The sequence below is a fragment of the Hyperoodon ampullatus genome (genome assembly GCF_949752795.1).
Source record: "Hyperoodon ampullatus genome assembly, chromosome: 16".
Taxonomy (NCBI): Eukaryota; Metazoa; Chordata; class Mammalia; order Artiodactyla; family Ziphiidae; genus Hyperoodon; species Hyperoodon ampullatus.
The window spans coordinates 75,824,895-75,844,601 of NC_136929.1; the positions used below are offsets into that span (position 1 = coordinate 75,824,895).

Here is a 19,707-nt window from a genome sequence, read left to right on the forward strand (position 1 = left end):
ATATACCACATATTAACAACTGATTATTTCTAGATGGTGGGGATTCAAGTGATTTTACATATATGTATATCTTCCAACTTTTTCATGACAAAAATAGTGACATGGAGAATAAATTACAGATCAAGTTTATAAAGACACATAGATGCAAGTATTTTGTGGAATTGATAATGTAGTAGCAAATCTGTATGATTTGTGGTTGAAGCAAAATTTGCATTTGAAACTAGATAATTAGACCAAATGTCCAGACACATCCAGCACTTGCTCCACCTTCCATTTTCATTTGATTGTGAAAATCTGTTTAAACGATTGTAATATGGTGATTTTCCACCAGAATTTATAAAAAAATATTTATTTTGGAATTTATAAAGTAAAAGTTAAAGAACAAAGTTGGAGGATTCACACTTTCTGATATCAAAACATATTACGAACTCCAATTATCAATACTGGCATAAATGCAGACATACAGACCAATGGATCAGAATAGAGAGCCCAGAAATGATCCCTCACACGTATGGTCAAATGCTTTTTGACAAGGGTGCCAAGACCACTTAATGGATATAGGACAGTCTCTTCAACAAAAGGTGCTGGGAAAACTGGATATCCACATGCAAAAGAATGAAGTTGGATCCTGATCTTTCACCATATACAAAAATTAATTCAAAATTAATTAAACATAAGACCCCAAACTACAAAACTCCTAGAAGAAAATATAGGAGAAGTTTCATGACATGGACTCTGGCAATGATTTCTCGGATATGACATCAAAAGGCAACCAGAAGGCATATAATAAATAGGCAATAAAAGCAAAAATAGACAAAGGGGAATATATTAAACTTAAAACTTTTCTGCATCAAAGGATACTATCAATGTATACTCATTCCCAAACTCATGGAGTTGTATACAATAAATATGTACAGCTTTGTCAATCATACCTCAACAAAGTGGTTAAAAAAATGTCACAACCAAAAAAAAAGAAAGTTTTAAATTATAGTAATTATAGTTTCTTTGGTGGTTAAAAAAAAAAGATACAATGAAAACAGTGAAAAGGCAACCTACCCCTGTGGGAAAAAATATTTGCAAATCATATATATGATAAGGGGTCAATATTCAGAATATATAAGGAACTCCTACAACTCAACAACAAAAATCAAATAACCTGATTTAAAAATGGGCAGAGGACTTGAATATTTCTCCAAAGATGGTATATAAATGGTAAGCAAGCACATGAAAAGACGGTTAACATCACTAATCATCAGGGAAATGCAAATCCAAACCGTAGTGAGGCATCACCTCACACTCATTATGATGGCTGCTATTAAAAAAAAAAGTGTTGGCGAGAATGTGGAGAAACTGGAACCCCTGTGCACTACTGGCAGGAATGTTAAATGGAGCAACTGCTATGGCAAATGGTATGGAGTTTTCTTAGAAAAGTAAAAATAAAACTACCATAAGATCCAGAAATTCCACTTCTGGGTATATACCCAAAATCTTTTTTTTTTTTTTTTGCGCTACGCAGGCCTCTCGCTGTTGTGGCCTCTCCCGTTGCGGAGCACAGGCTCCAGACGCGCAGGCTCAGTGGCCATGGCTCACGGGCCCAGCCACTCCGCGTCATGTGGAATCTTCCCGGACCGGGGCACGAACCCGTGTCCCCTGCATCGGCAGGCGGACTCTCAACCACGGCGCCACCAGGGAAGTCCGCAAAAGCATTTTTTTAACTTTTTAAAAAAATTCATTTATTTATTTTTTGGCAGTGTTGGGTCTTTGTTGCTGTGCGCAGGCTTTCTCTAGTTGCGGCGAGCGGGGGGCTACTATTTGCTGCAGTGCACAGGCTTCTCGTTGCAGTGGCTTCTCTTGTTGCAGAGCATGGGCTCTAGGCACGCAGGCTTCAGTAGTTGTGGCACGCGGGCTTCAGTAGCTGTGGCTCGTGGGCTCTAGAGCGCAGGCTCAGTAGTTGCAGCGCACTGGCTTAGTTGCTCCACGGCATGTGGGATCTTCCCAGACCAGGGCTCGAACCTGTGTCCCCTGCATTGGCAGGCGGATTCTTAACCACTGCTCCACCAGGGAAGTCCTAGCCAAAAGAATTGAAACCAGGATCTTGCTGAAGAGACTGTCTTTTCTCCATTGTATATTCTTGCCTCCTTTGTCATAGATTAATTGACCACAGGTGCACGGGTTTATTTCTGGGCTCTCTGTTCTGTTCCATTGATCCATATGTCTGTTTTTGTGCCAATACCATGCTGTCTTGATTACTGCAGCTTTGTAGTATAATCTGAAGTCTGGGAGGGTTATGTCTCCAGCTTTGTTCGTTTTCCTCAGGATTGCTTTGGCAATTCTGGGTCTTTTGTGGCTCCAAATAAATTTTAGGATTTTTTGTTCTAGTCCTGTGAAAAATGTCATGGGTAATTTGATAGAGATCACAATAAATCTGTAGATTGCTTTGGGTAGTATGGCCATTTTAACAAAACTAATTCTTCCAATCTAAGAGCATGGGATATCTTTCCATTTCTTTAAATAATCTTCAATTTCCTTTATCAATGCTTTCTAGTTCTCAGTGTATAAGTCTTTCACCTCCTTGGTCAGGTTTATTCCTAGGTTTTTTTTTGGACACGATTTTAAAAGGAATATTTTTAAACTTTATCTTTCTGATATTTCATTGTTAGTCCAAAGAAATGCAACAGATTTCTGTATGTTAATCTCGTATCCTGCTACCTTGCGGAATTTGTTTAACAGTTCTAATAGTGTCGTGTGGAGTCTTTAGGGTTTTCTATATAGAATCATGTCATCTGCGTATAATGACAACAATGTGAATATACTTAACACTACTGAACTGTACACTTAAAAAATGGTTAAGATGGTAAATTTTATGTTACATTTTTTTACCACAACTAAAAAATGCATTAAGAAATCTAAAAATAGGTAAAAACCATAGGACAATATAAGGGAGCTTTCTTAGATGTACTTCTTGCTAAACATTGTAATATATGCGGACTAATTCTCTTTATCTCAGACAGAAAACATGCCAAATTATAAGTTGATTAAATTAAATTAAATATTAAAATTAAATATAAAATATAAAAATATAAAATTAAAATATAAAAATTAAATTAAATATTGAGATAGTCTAATATAGTTTTTAAACAGAAAAACTCTTTCTATGTAAATAAGCTAAACAAGTGCTGGGAATCAAATGTGGACATTACTGAACATTTTTAAAATAATGAATTCTACTTGTGACAAAACAGTTTGGAGGTCTGAGCTCTCCCTGAAATTGAACAAAATATATTTGCCAAAAATATAATTATTAAAATATATGATCAGTTTGAGGGCTGTAACACAAATGAGGCTAGCAGGTGAGAAAATCCCATGTTTTCAATGACCATTAAGTCTAACTAGAAACCCTAACTTAGATAGGAGGTTGGATGGGCCTGCCTTGTTGCCACTGCTCACAGGAGAGGTGATACTTGGGCATGATGCTCATAGCAGCTATCAGCAGCGGTACAGAGATTATCCAAAAGCATTCAGAACCTGCTCTGCCAGCTTCTTGATTACAATGGCTGGATGGCAGAATCTAAGATTTTTTTTTAACTGCTACGAAATTTTGAAAGCCATCAACTGACTCTCACTTTTTCCACTTAGTACAAAATGAGATTAAGGTCTGAATCCTAAAGCACAGAATAATTACTGAATCACCAATTATGTATTAACGATCAAAGACATTTTTTTTTATTTTTAAAAAGTCTCCTTAAAATTATCATCCAATTTGAAGATGAAGATACAGAAATTAGAGTTTTAAGATGTGACAAAAGATTAAGTGGGTAAAGAAATCTATAAATCTTTAAAAATTATTCTACTCTCTATTTTGTTTAGATTGCCAAAGTTTGGGGGACACAGATATATTTGCAACTCTGCTGCTGACCAAATGAGACAGGACACAAATTTTTAAACATTAAATAAGACAAAAGAGAACAGAGACATATACACGGTGTCTGGTTAAACTGCTTTTTATCGTTGAACTTTAAATTTTACTCCGTGCTTTCAGCTAATGCAAAGAGACAAAAGGAAACCACACTGAGTTTTATCTAATTTACTGTCTGATGAGATGCAGCATATAAATACATCTATCCACCCAAAATATTCCCCAACACTGAATGTGAAGAGGCGTTTTTAATTGAGCTGAACCCAAATAATACTATTTAGTCTAATGAACACCAGCTTGATAACTGCTATTTTAAGAAAGCCTGGTTGCAGACACTAACTCTTCCACCAATGAACGCATTTCTGCAGGGGGATGACAGACCCCAGTCCAGCCCTGGTTTCAGAACGATCTCCCTTAATACAGGTTTGAATGCAGCTGCCACGTCCTGTGTGTGACATCAGGTCCCATTTCCTGCAGTGCGTCTGTTGGGGACGGGTGACAATTCTGCCCTCTTCTACACACCCATGGGCTCCGTGTTTGTGCTGGAGGGTCAGCCCCCTGTTCACAGTTCTCGGCAGCCAAAGCGATGGCCCCAGTGACACTGAGAAGATGCTACTGAAAAGATGACCGTCAGGGGAAGAGCCTGGTGTTGGCTGGGGCGCTTGGGATGGGCAAGGGTTGCCAAGTGCCACTGTAAGCAGAAGGACGGAGGACGGACCAGGCGGCCGGGGAGCAGGGTTGATGGGGGGGTGGGGGGGTAGTGGGCACAGAAGCGGCAGAGGCCATCCTCAGGGGCAGCGAAACAGGACTCGAGCAAGTCATTCATCCGCTCCAAGGATGGACTTCCTCCTTTGTAAGGAGGGGGTGATGTTAATCCCTAGTGTTAACCATCCCGGTTACTAAAAGCAGCAAAGAACTGGCAGGGGCTGGGCTACTCTTCCAGGGCAGGGCCCCAGGTCCCCTCGGCAGAGAAGGGAAGGGGGCGTGGGCCAGAACAGGGGCTGGAGGCCCTTTGGCCACTTTCTGCAAAGCTTTCACTGGCCCCCAATAACATTAATTGGCAACAATGTCAATGATTTATCTAGTGCTTACTGTGTACCAGGCGCTCTGCTAGGCGCTCTACATGAGCTATGTTCTTAATCCTTCTGACAATTCTGTAGGCTGGTATTATTATTAGATGATATTTTTATAGGTGAGAAGAATCAAGGTCAGAGAAATTAAGTAACTGGCCGAAAGCTGCTGACCATATTTGGGAACAAGGGCACTGAATTTCCCTAACTGGTCAAACTGTAGCACAGAGGAGACTTTCCACACCGGTGTCCTGTGGGGGGCTGGGCCTTTGGGCAGCAGCAGATCCTGATCTGAGTGAGGCCGCAGCCGCACAGGGCAAGTGTCACACCAGGAATAAACCTGCCCACCTTATGCATTACCATGGCATTTTTCTGGAGCCAATACTCAATTTGTTTATTTTCTTTCTGCCTCAATTTTCCTGTCTGTCAAACAGGTGTCAACTATTTTCCTCTTTCACAAAAATACAGTCCAGCTGGGGGAGCACTTTGAAAACACCCTGGAAGACCTGGAGGAGTAGAAGTCACTCTATAATTGTTGCCTGCCTCATACCTTCATGCTTGCTTAGAAAGGATGTAATTTTAAACTAATCATATAAATAAACTAGGAAACACCATTCAAATGTCTACTCATTTCTAACTTTCCCACATCTAAGCACCCATTTACAGAATGAGCAAACATCGTGACACTAAAGCAGTGGGCTCAGGTGACAACAGATTTGGTGAAGCAGGAGGAAGCGTGTTTGGCGGGGGCTCCCTCTCACGCTCCAGCAGCCCACGCCTGGGTTCCCCCTTGTAAAAACTGAGTCCTGGGTCTCTGGGCACTGCCCAGCTCAGCCTGGCATCCCCCGTGGACCCCTCCTCTCCCCGACCCCCATCCTCTTCCCCGGTGAAGAGGGCAGAGGGGCCAAGACACGGTTCTGTCAGAACAGGAGCAGAGAGGTAGCAGGTGCCCAGTCTCTGTCCTTCCATCAGATTTTCACAAGCTCAAGACTCTGGGTAATAATACTCACAGCTATCAGTGTCTTCTGAGATTACAGGTCACTACTTTTTAAAAAAAATAACAGATCACTGAGATATACTTCACATACCACGCAATCTACCCCTTTAAAGCATTCAAGTAAATGGTCTGTAGTACACGCACGGAGCTGTGTAAACATCGGCACAGTCACTTTTAGAACATTTCCATCAGGGAAGAGAAGGAACTCTGTACCCTTTGGCAATCACTCCCCCTTCGTCTCAACCCTTCCCAACCACCAGCCCTAGACAACGACGGATTCACTTTGTGTTCCTCAGATCTGCCCAGTCTGGACGTTTCACACCAGTGGAATCCTACAATATGTGTTCTTTTGTGATTGGCTTCTTTCACTCAGCATAATGCTTTCTAGGTTTCTCCATGTTGTCATATGTGTCAGCAATTCCTTCCTTTTTACTGCTGAATAATATTCCATTGCTAAATGCACTCCATTTTGTTTATCCATTCATCAGCTGATGAACATTTGGGTCATTTCTACTTTTTGACTCTCATGTATAAGGCTGCTATGGACATCTGTGTACAAGTTTTTGTGTGCACATGTTTTCAGTTCCCTTGGTTACATGCTCAAGAGTAGAAGTGCTGGGTTGCATGGTAACAATATGTGTGACTTTCTGAGGAAACGCCGTACTGTTTTCCGAAGTGGCTGCACAGTTTTACATTCCCAGTTTCTCCACATGCTCACCAACACCTGTTACTGCCTGTCTTTTGGTTATAACCATCCTGGTGGGTGTGAAGTATGTGGATTTTTTTTTTCTTTTTCTGCATTTGCTGATGATTAATTGACGTTGTGTATCTTTTCGTGAGCTCTCTTGTCACTTGTGTCTCTTCTTTGGAGAAATGTCTATTCAAATCCTTTGCCCATATTTTAATTGGGTTATTTGTCTTTTTGTTATTGAGTTGTAAGAGTTCTTTATATATGCTAGATAAGATAGTCCCTTATCACATATATGATTTACGAATAGTTCCTTTAATTCTGGGGGTTGTTGTTTCAATTTCTTGATGGTATCCTGTGAAGCACAAAAGGCTTTAATTTTGATGAAGTCAAATATAGCTATTTTTTCTTTGGTCACTTGTGCTGCTGGTGTAAGACCACTACTTTTTGCATTTGTTTGGGTTCTGAGTCTTCGCATAAGGACTTGCTTGACCCATGAGGCTATTTCCTGCCCTGTTTCTGGCCTTCAGGCCCAGAGCTTTATCTGCCCTCTGGCTTCATTAAAAGCCCCAGAGCTGGCACCCAGCATCTGTCAAATCCCTGCTCCTGTGGGCATGAGCTGGCGGAGTGCAGTCAGGGTCCTCCGTCTACACCGACTTGGAGCGTGGATTCTGGTGGCAGAGTCCAAGCCACACTGCGCACTGCCTGTGCCATCTCACCTGAATAACCTTAATGACGAGGCTCACTTTCTTCGTTTTTAAAACACTGTGAACGTCACAGACAATAATTCATGTAAACTGCTCAGCCACTACATAATACAGTTTGCTGCTCCTGTCATGCTGCTGGCCCTGGTTGCTTTACTTCTGCAGTAAAGCCTGGGTTCCAGGAAAGCTCCAGGAATCCTCATCTCCCCTCTGTTGGCTCTACTATATACTAATTAGGTTCTCCTGATGCTCACTTTGTCCCCTCCCCTCCTTACTTCCTGCAGCAGTGCCTCGCCCCTAACAGACCACCACACTGGCCCCACTGAGTCCCGGGCTTCATCAGGACTCTGGCTTCCAACTGCCTGTTTTATCTGGCATGTCCGGCCAACCGTTACCTAGAAGCACTTAAAATGTTAAAAGTTCCTCCTCCTGGGCTTTGTCTCCCCACCTGGCCCAGGTGTGGTCCCCTTTCTGTCCACGGCCTGGCTTCCTTCTCAACGTGCCCATTTAAGGTCTCCACCGGTACAGCTGCCCACCCCCCGCTGCTCTCACTGCCCCTCCCTCTCCTCCGCTCTCCCTTCTCCTGTAGCTGCCTTGGCCTCTTGGCAGTTTCTGAAATACTCCAGGCCATGTCCACCTCAGGGTCTGTGTCCAGAGAGAGCTCACCTTTTCAGCATCGCCCATCCTGATGACCCACTCTGACCCTGCAACCTGCATCCCCTGCATCCCCCGAGGGGGCACGCCCAATGCCCTGAGCTGCTTGAGATTTTCTTTTTTTCCATAGCAATCGTATCTTCCACCTTTTTGTATAACTTATCATTTACTGTGTAGGTATTTGTCAAATCTTATTAGGATATAAGCTGCCTGTGGGGGGGATCTCTGTCTCCCTCCCCAAAGCGATGCCTTACAAAATACTGCAGAAATGACTGGATGGCGGTATTTGCATTTCTCCGATCATGTTGAGGATGGACATCTTTGTATGGTCACAGGCCACACACGCTTCCTCTTTTGTGAACTGTCTGTTTTTTCTTTCGTCCCTTTGTCCATGTTTTCTTTTTTATCGATCTGCAGGAACTCTGAGGATTTTCGGGACACTGGGCCTCGGTCACCACGCTTATCCGTTTCGTTCTAACCACGCCTGTCGCCGTGCAGGGCACACAGGAGGCCCCGAGAATAGAAGAGCCACGAACCTCGGCAAGTGTGCTCAAGTTAATATCAGCGGGCATCTTCACTTGGAAGGGAACCAGGGAAAAGCCTGTTCAGACTAACTGACTAATGACACGGGAAGGACCGGCCACGTACCCGGGCAGGCAGTCCCCACAGATGGCGTCGCGGGTGGCAGAGCAGTTGGCCTTCTGGAAGCGGCTCAGCAGGGCGCAGTCCAGGCACGGCTTGCACTTCTGAAAGCCCCAGTGCTCCTTGAACCTGTGCGGCCAGCACCTCACACACTGGGCATCCTCCCCGTAGCCAAAGCCACATTCCTGCGGGGATGAACAGGCAAGAGACAGCTATTCAGACCCCGCGAGCGTGAAAAAGGAGGACGAGGAGATGGGGGAGAACTGGGCTGGTGGCTACCCAGCGCCCGCCTCTCTGGACACAAAGGCCGCCCTTTCAGCGAGTTCCAATGTGTCTCCCCCGGCTAATAATCTCTCTTACGACCTAAGTATACTTAGTCATCCACTTTATTCCAGGAGCACGAGCATTTGAATAAGAAAGGCTCTCCCCCTACCCCCGCCTCCCCCGCTGCTGCGGCATTATCTCCAGCTTAGGGCAGAATTACGGCACTTTCTTCTCCAACTCGGCTGGTCATCTGAGTGCTCAGAAGCTAGAGTCGGGGAAATATGTAGACACCTACTCACTTATCAAGGCAGAAAGTAAGTGCTTTGATAAGTAACAGAACACAAGGACAGCTGCATATGAAATGTCAGAAGCTTACAATATCCGTAGAGAAACTTGGAATGGTTAGCTCTTTATTACTGTCTGAGAGAGGGAAGATGCTTACACAACGCTTATAAGAACACTAAATCCTTGTTTGGACCAAACCCTGTGATACTAAAGGTCTGAAGCATCTCTAGATTTGGCCATCAGAACCCGGAACTGCTTTCCAAGGATGGGCTTCGCAGACGGCTCTTTGACCTGCATACACTCATTTCCACAAGTTCAAGTACTAAATCAATCACAGCATGTCATATGATGTCATTATAGTGCAATCACAAAAAGAATGTTATAGACAAGTGTTCATGATAGTTTAAAAAATAAGTTATAAAACAGAATGAGAAATATGATCCCATTTCTTACAAAAACATTAATAGTAAGTGCTAACATTTATCGGGGGCTTCCTCTATGCCAGGGTCTCATTAACTCATCCTCCCCCACAATGAGGAAAGCGCTTCCCATGCTCCTATTTCCTGGATGGGAGTATGGGGTTTCCCAGAAGGCATGCGCCTTAACCAAAGAGACATTGCTAATGTCAGAACCAGGATCTGAACCTACACGTTTTTAAAATTAATTAATTAATTCATGTATTTATTTATTATATAGTGCTTTATGTGATTTCATATAATCCCATAATAATCCTTTTTTAAAAATCCTCTATCCCTATATTGCGCCTCTCCCTCCCTCTCCCCACTGGTAACCACTAGTTTATTCTCTTTCATCTGTGAGTCTGCTTCTTTTTTGTTTTACTCACTAATTTGTTGTATTTTTTAGATTCCACATATAAGTGATATCATACAGTATTTGTCTTTGTCTGACTTACTTCACTTAGCACAGTGCCCTCCAAGTCCTTCCATGTTGCCACAAATGGCAAAATTTCTTTCTTGTTTATGGCTGAGTAATATTCCATTGTATATACGTACCACATCTTCTTTATCCATTCATCTGTGGATGGGCACTTAGGTTGCTTCCACACCTTGGCTATTGTAAATAGTGCTGCTATGAACACTGAGTGCACGTATCTTTTCAAATTAGTGTTTTTGTTTTTTTCAGACGTATACCTAGGAGCGGAATTGCTGAGTCATATGGTACGAACCTGCATGGTTTAATTCCAGAGCCAGACTTCATACCACTACACTCTGGGACTTTCGGGCACTTTATGTGACATATACACAGGAAGATGTCTGAAAGATTACATATCAAATGTTAACACGGTTATGTGCACTATGTGATGGTTTCTATAGAACATTGGCCATTAAAAAGAAAATCAGACAGCAGCTCTCGAGCTGCAAACAGAGCCCCACGTGGAGGCCATGCTGGGAGCCCCCACACAGCCAGAGGGGCAGCGGGGGCGGGCGGGGGGCGGGCAGGGCTCCCACTCACAGCCTCAGCTTCCTCATTGGGAACCACGGAAGCCAGAACACAGATCCAGTGAGGTCAGAATTCTCGTTTCTCCATGAAATTTATATATATATATATATATATATATATATATATATATATATTTTTTTTTTTTTTTTTTTTTTTTTTTTTTGCGGTACGCAGGCCTCTCACCGCTGTGGCCTCTCCCGTTGCAGAGCACAGGCTCCGGACGCACAGGCCCAGCGGCCATGGCTCACGGGCCCAGCCGCTCCGCGGCACGTGGGATCCCCCCAGACCGGGGCACGAACCCGCGTCTCCTCCATCGGCAGGTGGACCCTCAACCACTGCGCCACCAGGGAAGCCCTTCATCCATATTTTTATACAAAGTCAAGTAAGCAGTACTTATTGGCTGAAAATTAAATCAAAACCAACACACACACACACACAAAGATACAAATGAACTTATTTACAAAACAGAAATAGACTCACAGACAAAAGTATGGTTATCAAAGGGGAAGGACGGGTGGAGGGAGGGATAAGTTAGGAGGTTAGGGTTAACATGTACACACGACTGTATATAAAATAGATACTCAAGAGAGACCTACTGTAGAGCACAGGGAACTCTAGTCAATATCTTGTAATAACCTGTAAGGGAAAAGAATCTGAAAGAGTATATATATACATACATATATATGTATAACTGAATCACTTTGCTGTACACATGAAGCGAACACGACACTGTAAATCAACTATACTTCAATTAAAAAACAAAAACCAACACAAAGGATAGTATTCCCTGTACTCAATAAGCCACTCAATAAAGGATATTAGCAATGATACTTCAATCCAGACCTCACTAATGAACTCACTCACATTTGGGAGGGGCCATCCCTTCCTTTCCCCCTTCAATTTCTCTGCCCATCTTTCAAATGTGTGTCTTGAACAAGCACAGCAAAGAGCAGGGGAGAAAAACAAAGCAGAAGGTCAGCACCTTCCTAACCCTGAGGGCTCCAGCTAGTTCTGAACCAAAGGCACAGACAGGAGCAGGGGGGAAAATTTTTAAATACTAATTCACAAATTAGAATTTCTTTAGAATTGTTAACAGGGATTATCATTTTTTTGGCGGGGTAGTGGAATTATGAGGTGTTTTCAGTTTTTATACTTCTGTAATGATTTGATTTTCTTGCACAAAGCATCTCTAGTAATCAGGAAAACAATACAGACACACACTGAGAAAGAATTTCTTGGGATGTGTACTTGGTCTTGGTGGGAGGGAGGCCACTGCTATTTTGGGGGACTGTGCACAGCAGTGGGATCTGCACCAGGACAGTGTTAGCTGCTGAGAGAGCCGCAGGCATCCAAAGGCTTTCTTTAGGCACAGAAGGGAGCCTCCCACCCCGAGTCCCAGGATCAAAGCGTGTGCACATGACATCCGGGGCGGGACCTCCTCACTCACAGGCTGGGCATATCCCTCAAAGTTCCTGCGGCAGCGATTTCAACATCACGCTTTGATCCAGGCAGCTGGGACTGTAAGGGTCTCATATACAGGTTAACACACAACAGAGAAGGAAAGAAAAAGGGAGGGGGAGGAAGATAGGACAACAAAGGGAAAGAGGTAGGCGTCTATGAACTGGTAGCAAACGTCAGAAATGTTGCTTTTCAAGCCAGGCTGATACAGGGGGAATGTGTATAATTTCCTGCATTGGAGCCAAAGACACATCAGCCACTTGCCAGCTAAGTTATTTTGGGAACTCTCTGACCCTCAGACTCTTCATCTGTGAGATGCGATAACAATGCAGGCCCTACAGGGTTACTGTGAGGAATAAAAGGGAAAACATATAAAGCCTCTAAACTCTAAATCAAGCAGAGGTGTCCGTAAATAAATGATACCGATGGCCATTACTATTTTGGATTCTCTACAGCCCAACAGACCAATTTTCTTGATTCCAGTATAATAAAGCTTCACTGGGGAATAAAGGGATCTTCAGACCCCAATTTTTTCTAGGCTAGTTCAAACATCATTTTCCATCTAAAACATTTTTATTGAATAAAAATTTTTCTAAAATGAATCCCAAGTACCTCTTTTTTTTTATTTTTTATTTTTTTGCAGTACACGAGCCTCTCACTGTTGTGGCCTCTCCCATTGTGGAGCACAGTCTCTGGACGCGCAGGCTCAGCGGCCATGGCTCACAGGCCCAGCCGCTCTGTGTCATGTGGGATCTTCCCGGACCGGGGCACGAACCCATATCCCCTGCATCGGCAGGCGGACTCTCAACCACTGCGCCACCAGGGAAGCCCCCAAAACCTCCTTTTGAAAATGGGTACATAAGATAGAATTTAACCTTTCCTGGTTGAATCCACTACTGCGTTGCACCGTCATACAAAGAACTAGGCAGTCCTGGGCCTGTGGGCCGCTCTGCTGTTCTAACGCCTCTGCCACGTGGTCAGCTGCCCTCCCTCCCTCCTGCCAAGCCTCACCGTCTACAGCCACTCACTTCCTCTCTCCAGTCCTGAGAAACTAGAGAAATGATCTGACTAGAAATGAACTTGAAAGAATACACACAGGTGTGTTGACAGTTCCATCTCTTTTGAGAAAGAACATATACTTTAGTGTTGGGAAATCTTTGTGCTTCTTTTTTGATTCCTGGCCGTGTCTAGAGTTTATATTGTACATAAGGACCGCTTTGACCAATGAGTTTTTGCCATGTATCGTTGTGTGTGATTTATATGTCATTAGATTTTATAGAATGAGGATTTCATGAAACTTTTGTGTTTTTTTTTGGTTCACTCTACACTGGACCAAATCATGTACAGAAAGAAAACAAAGCCAGGCTCCAAATGCATCAGAGCTTGCCTTTATTAACTGGATATTGGCTTACTATTTCTGCCTGCAGCTTATATGCTCTGGTGGCAGCTGTAGCAATTTTCTTTGGGGTAGATTTAGGTGAGGGGTTGAGATAAGGCTTTGTATCATCACTATCACAAAAGAGTACCAAAATGTACAGAGCAGGTACCATGAGCCATACTTGTACAGAGATTGATTATTTGGGGGAATTTTACTCAAAATATATTTTCCCTCAGAAACAGACTCACAGATACAGAGAACAGATGTGCGGTTGTCAAGCGGGAGGGGGGGTGGGAGAGGGATGGAGTGGGAGCTCGGGATTAGCAGATGCAACTAGTATGTGTAGGATGGAGAAACAACAAGGTCCTCCTGTATAGGGAACTACGTTCAATATTTTATGATAAACCATATGGAAAACAATATGAAAAAGAACGTACCTATGTACAGCTGAGTCACTTTGCTGTACAGCAGAAATTAACACAACATTGTAAATCAACTACACTTCAATAAAATTTTAAAAATATACACTTTCTCTAAAGTATTTGCCATTTAAAAAAAGATTATTAGAAACACAGCCTAATATTATTCTTAAACTTTTAAGAATAATATCATCACTTTCAGTTCATGAGAGTCTAAGAAGTGTATGAACTGACCATTCCACATGTTAAATTAACTAGACATCCTGAATTAACTAGAAATTCAGAGCAATTATTTCCAAAGAATTACTGTATAGCATCCATGGCAGCAACCACATTTAGAGCTGATTTTTCATATTTCTAAAGCACCATAAACATAGAGACGCCACAATTATTTGAAATCCAGGCTATAAAGTAAAAAGCATATAAATATTAAATTACCCCCCATATAAATGTCCACCTTGATGTTTTTATTTCATTCAGTAATACAAGGTGGTTAAAATGCCTTGAAATCTTCCATATTAAGTTCAATAAACAACTACCAAGAGAAACGGAAGGAGGCGAAACAACGGGGAGAGAGAGACAAAGACGGGGAGAGAGAGACAGAGACAGAGAGAGAGATGGGGGGTCACCAGCCCCTGTCCCATGGTAACCCCTGTCCATCCTTCGCCCCTAACTTCCTACTCCCCCACTAAGCCAGGTTTGGGGAAACCTCCCAGACATACCCTCCTCGTGTGTGGACAACTATTCTGTGTCTCCTTTTTGTTCACCCCACTCAGCGCATTGTGGGGAGCGCTGGCATCAGCCCCCGAGCGCAGGTTCCTCCACAGGGATGCAGGTCGTTACCCCACGGGAGCTGCTCTTACGCATCACTGCATCCCAGGTGCTGGGGCACAGAGGGTACCCTTCGAGCGCGGCCAACTGAGCTGGCAAGCATCACGTGATCTAATTGGGCATCTCATGAAAATATCAACAGCATTAGATCTTTTAGTTTTTCCCGTGTTACCTTGGGGTACAAGGGGGCGGGCTCCCAGGCACAGTACTTCCTTTGGGGACAGAAGCAGAGGTGTGGACAGGTCCATGGTTGACAGGAGGAAGGGGCACGCTGCCCACGCTGGCTCTGCTTAGTCTTTCCTTTGACAGACTCTCTGCTTGACCAAAGTCTGAAGGCGTCCCTGAGCCACTTTTTCGACTGCACCCTGTTCTTAGGTCTGGTCTTGAAGAAGCCGGTTGTCTGAGGATCCTGTCCAGTTGGTTTAACCAGAATCCCCCCTCCTCAGTACCTGCTTATTCTCCATATCTGACCTCCCAAGCCACCCACCCTACCCCCCGCCCCAGGTGATGCCTGGTCCCCTGTCCGGCTGCAGCAGGAATCCTGGTGTCTGTTTAGCCAGGATTCCCCCTTCCTCTGCTGCTTCCTCTTGGTGATTGTCCACCCTGACCCCCACTCTGCTCCTGGGCTATAACCCCCCATGTGTCCACGTTGGATTTGGAGCTGAATGCAGTTCTGGAGCGAGGTCTCTCTTTTCCTGTTGCAAAAGCTCCTGAATAGAATTTGTTTTTACTGCTTTAACCTCTGTCCTGTTCTGGTTTTCTTTGACACTTTCCAGGTTGTACTGAGTTCTCCCTCTCACCAGTTATTAGAAGGACTCTGTGTGTGTGTGTGCGTGTGTGTGTGTTTGGGTGTGTGTGTGTGTGTGTGTTTGGTGTGGGAGGCTAAGGGAGAGGGAGGAGAAGGGGGAGGGAAGAGTGACTCGTCACTGGCCTGGGCTCCAGAACTAGCTACAGGTTTTATTTTTATGGACGACGGTCTGCCATTAATATCAATGCTAGAAATGCATTGAGGCTTTAAAACAATATGGCAGTTCTTTATTTTTGAAATTATGACCTGGTACCTTAAAGCTTAAAGGAAATACCTAGGACTTCCCTGAATCGCCGAGAAGACCTTTTCATTAATAAACTTGGAGGTGGGAAAATATACACATGGATAAAAAAGAATGCAATTAAAAAAAATCATTGCCATAGGGTTCCTACTTACTTCCCCAAATCATAAAATAAGTGACTAACCCTTGGCATCTGACGTCACCCCCCACCCCGCCTTCCCCAGAGCCCTCGTCCCTGGAGCCGTCAAAGGTTCTCTGCGTGACCACGCTTGAGTCGGCCTCCTGAACCTTCTCCCGGCCCATCTGCGCATGTCCTCGTGAAATCTAGTTCCAGGAAGAACCCTGCGGGCTCGGTTTAACCAGGGCCCTCACCCTCAGGGTCCTCGGCCTCCCCCGCCCAGGTGACATCCGACCGTCCCACCCTGTGTTCAGCGAGAACCCCGTCGGGTCGGCTTCGGTCAGAAACTCTCCGCCTCTCGTGTCTCCTGGTAGAGTCATTCCCGCCGCTGACTCGACCCCTGCTCCCCGGCTGTGAATCCTCACTTATCCAGCTGCATTCGGAGAACAGCCCCTTCGCTCCCCCCGGTAAAACCCGCATGCCCACTGCAAAGGTTCTGAGTAACGCCTGCCCTGCCAACTTCAGCAAGTGGCACTGAATATCTTTTCTTTCACTGTAGTTAAGCCAGTGCGTAATAAAGAGCCAATGGGGCTTCCCTGGTGGTGCAGTGGTTGAGAGTCCGCCTGCCAATGCAGCGGACGCGGGTTCGTGCCCCGGTCCAGGAAGATCCCACATGCCGCGGAGCGGCTGGGCCCGTGAGCCATGGCCGCTGAGCCTGCGCGTCCGGAGCCTGTGCTCCGCAACGGGAGAGGCCGCAGCGTTGAGAGGCCCGCGTACCGCAAAAAAAAAAAAAAAGCTAATGCTGGGTAAACAGACGGATGAACAAATATTGTGTGAAGCAGTATTTGCTAAAGTTTATTATTAGTAGTAATATTAGTACTACTACTATTATTTTATCCCAGGAAGCAAAAGCCCGTAAGGGCCACAGCAACATCTCCTAGCTGGTAAGGCCAAGTCTTCCCTCTGGGCGGGTGGAGGTGTGAGCAGCTTCCTTATCTTGGTTCCAAAGCAGGAGAGGGCTGGACCCAGCTGGGCTTCTTCCAGCCGAGCTAGGGGCAGCCGTGGCTCTGTCACTCTGCCCAATATTTTTAAGCCACATTTGGTGGCTTTCCAGTAGCAAAAATGACTGAAAGTAAACAGTGCTCATATCCCCTTCTCTCTTCTCTCCCTCTGCAAATCCAGAACTGAACAAAAAACACCAGTGGATCCCACCTACACGCTGGGGGGGAGCAGGCCCGTCCCCGGACAGGGGAGATCCTCACAGACCATGAATTATCCAGGAAACACATCCAGGGGCCTCCGGTCAAAAGCACTATTTATTTGCACAGCCAATAAGTATTAACTTGGGTTCTTTCTTTGAACTTTGAAAGCTCAAACTGGATGGAGAAGAAGTTATTTATAAAGAAAATCTAGGGCACACAAATGGAAATGACAAATTAGATTCAGGTGTGGCTGGTGTTCAGCAATCAGCTTTTTAATTTCCTTTAAGAAAACAACACCAAAGACATATCCCCCCAACTTCTGGTTTGTGAAAACCCATAGCTGAGTTTTCTAACGAAAAATTACAAGCTAGAGCTTGTTAATATCTGCCAAACACCACTGGGCTTGATTAGGTATAATTAAACACAGATAAAGTGAGCGACACTGTAATTAAATGGCAGAAGTGAATCTTTTTTATGCTTGAAAATTACATTAATGTTTTGTGTGATTTTCTTTATAAGGATGTAAACAGTTTTCCAAAGAGGAGACGTCTTTAAAAATAGGAAGCCCCGCACGCACCCCCGTGGAGGGAAGGATGCTGTTGTTTACAAGAATTAACTTTTTTCATATTAACTAAAGTCATCCCAATAATTGCTTAGCGAAGCTTACTTTGAAAACCGTTCCAGAGACGTGAAGTCTGTTTCCAGAGGCTCATGCAAAAACTAGTTTTCTGATTTACTGCCGGGAGGCGATCGTGTTAACAGCACACTGTTGGCATTAATGCTTGGTGCGGAGGAGGGGCCGTGGCCGGGCAAACTAGTGAGAATTCAAGTCTCCTGTGGTCACTTCGGGAAAACAAAAATCATCTCCCGCTCGCTCTCACGAGCCCCCAGGACGCCACTGAACACTCACGCACACGGCCGTGGTCAAAACGCCCAGCGCAGCTTGCTTACAGAGCCATGGAAATCATACTCGGTATTTTTTGCCTCGGAAATAGGAAAAAGACATTATTCATTATCTTTATCATAAACTTTCAAAGACTAAAAATTAAACCCTGCAGTGGGGGAGAGAGTAAATATGGCTCAAGGGGATAAAATCCTCAACACAGACTCTAAATGGCTCGGTGATCCGTCACATATTTTCCCAAAGATTCAGGAAAACGACTTCCTAAGCTGAGTTACTAAAAAGAGCAGAAATGACAGAGATGGTGCTTGGGGCTCTGTGGGAGGGACCTGGGAACCGAAAGGACTGCTGAGATGCTACTGGCTCAGCGTGGCCCCAGGGCGGCGCTGGTGGGCGGAGCCAGTGGAGTGGGAGGGACAGGTGGGGACCTGGACAAGGAGCACCGCCCGGAGGAGGAGGGGGAGAAGGCTGCCCGAGGAGCTCCTGCCTCGCACACGCTGGGATATTTGTCTCTGTTTTCGAAGTTGGTCCTAAGCCATAGCTTCTGGAGGGGAGTCGATCATTCTAGAACGACACTGTCCAATGTGACAACCATAACCTCACATGGGGAAACTTAAATTTCATTACTTAAGATGAAATAAAATAAGCAACCCAGTTCCTCGGTGACACCAGCCACAGTTCACGTGTTCGATAACCACAGTGGCTCGTAGCACCCGTGTTGAACGGCACAGGTAGAGACCACGTGCATCAGCACAGAAAGTCCTTCCAGGTGCGCTGTCCTCGGGCATTATCAAGACGGGAGGCAGACGGTGACCCCAAGAGCCCCCCTCCCCCCCGACACTGTCACTTACTTACAGGGCTGGTGGACACACCGACTAACCTCTGTGTCTCATCTGTAAACAGGGGTAGTTATACTCCCCACTTAAGACCTATGCTGTAAGAATTCCTTATGTCGTACAAAGATCACATAGAACCTGGCTCACGATAATACATGTTGGCCAATTTTCGTTGCATGGTATATATCACAGACTCACAATTAAAGACATTTTGAGAGAGTCCATATTTTTTAGGTTAAGACACACCCTGTAGATGAACACACGCAAAGTATCCAGGGTGAGAGGTGAAAATAAGTACTCATTTAAAAAGTGCCCAAAGATGGGGCTTCCCTGGTGGTGCAGTGGTTGAGAATCTGACTTCCAATGCAGGGCACACGGGTTCGAGCCCTGGTCTGGGAAGATCCCACATGCCACGGAGCAACTGGACCCGTGAGCCACAACTACTGAGCCTGTGTGTCTGGAGCCTGTGCTCCACAACAAGAGAGGCCGCAACAGTGAGAGGCCTGCGCACTGCAATGAAGAGTGGACCCCACTCACTGCAACTAGAGAAAAGCCCTCGCACAGAAACGAAGACCCAACACAGCCAAAGATAATGAATAAATAAATAAAATGTGACACCTTTATATAAAAAAAAAAAAAGTGGCCAAAGATGAGAAGGGTACTGCTCTCCACAAGCATCAAGGGTCTTACTGAACCTGGAGCTGCTGCGTAGACTCCTTCCACTCTCACAACTGAAAGGAAGTAAAAAGCGGTCGGGAAGCGCTGACCACACACCACAGGCGAGCAGAGCACATGCTGCCCCAGGAAGGCTCTTCCGGCACCTTCCAGCAAGCC

The 19,707-nt window shown here is 44.8% G+C and overlaps 1 protein-coding gene across 1 annotated transcript in view; it reads right to left on the reverse strand.

The window, feature by feature from the left end:
• TNFRSF19 (TNF receptor superfamily member 19) overlaps positions 1-19,707 on the reverse strand; it is a gene marked incomplete at its 3' end in the record, with an annotated part of 79,351 nt that overhangs the window by 43,621 nt on the left and 16,023 nt on the right. Inside the window, exon 4 of the mRNA XM_079721774.1 lies at positions 8,678-8,856. Within this exon, the coding sequence (XP_079577900.1) occupies positions 8,678-8,856 (179 nt within the window). The remainder of the gene's footprint in view (positions 1-8,677; positions 8,857-19,707) is intronic.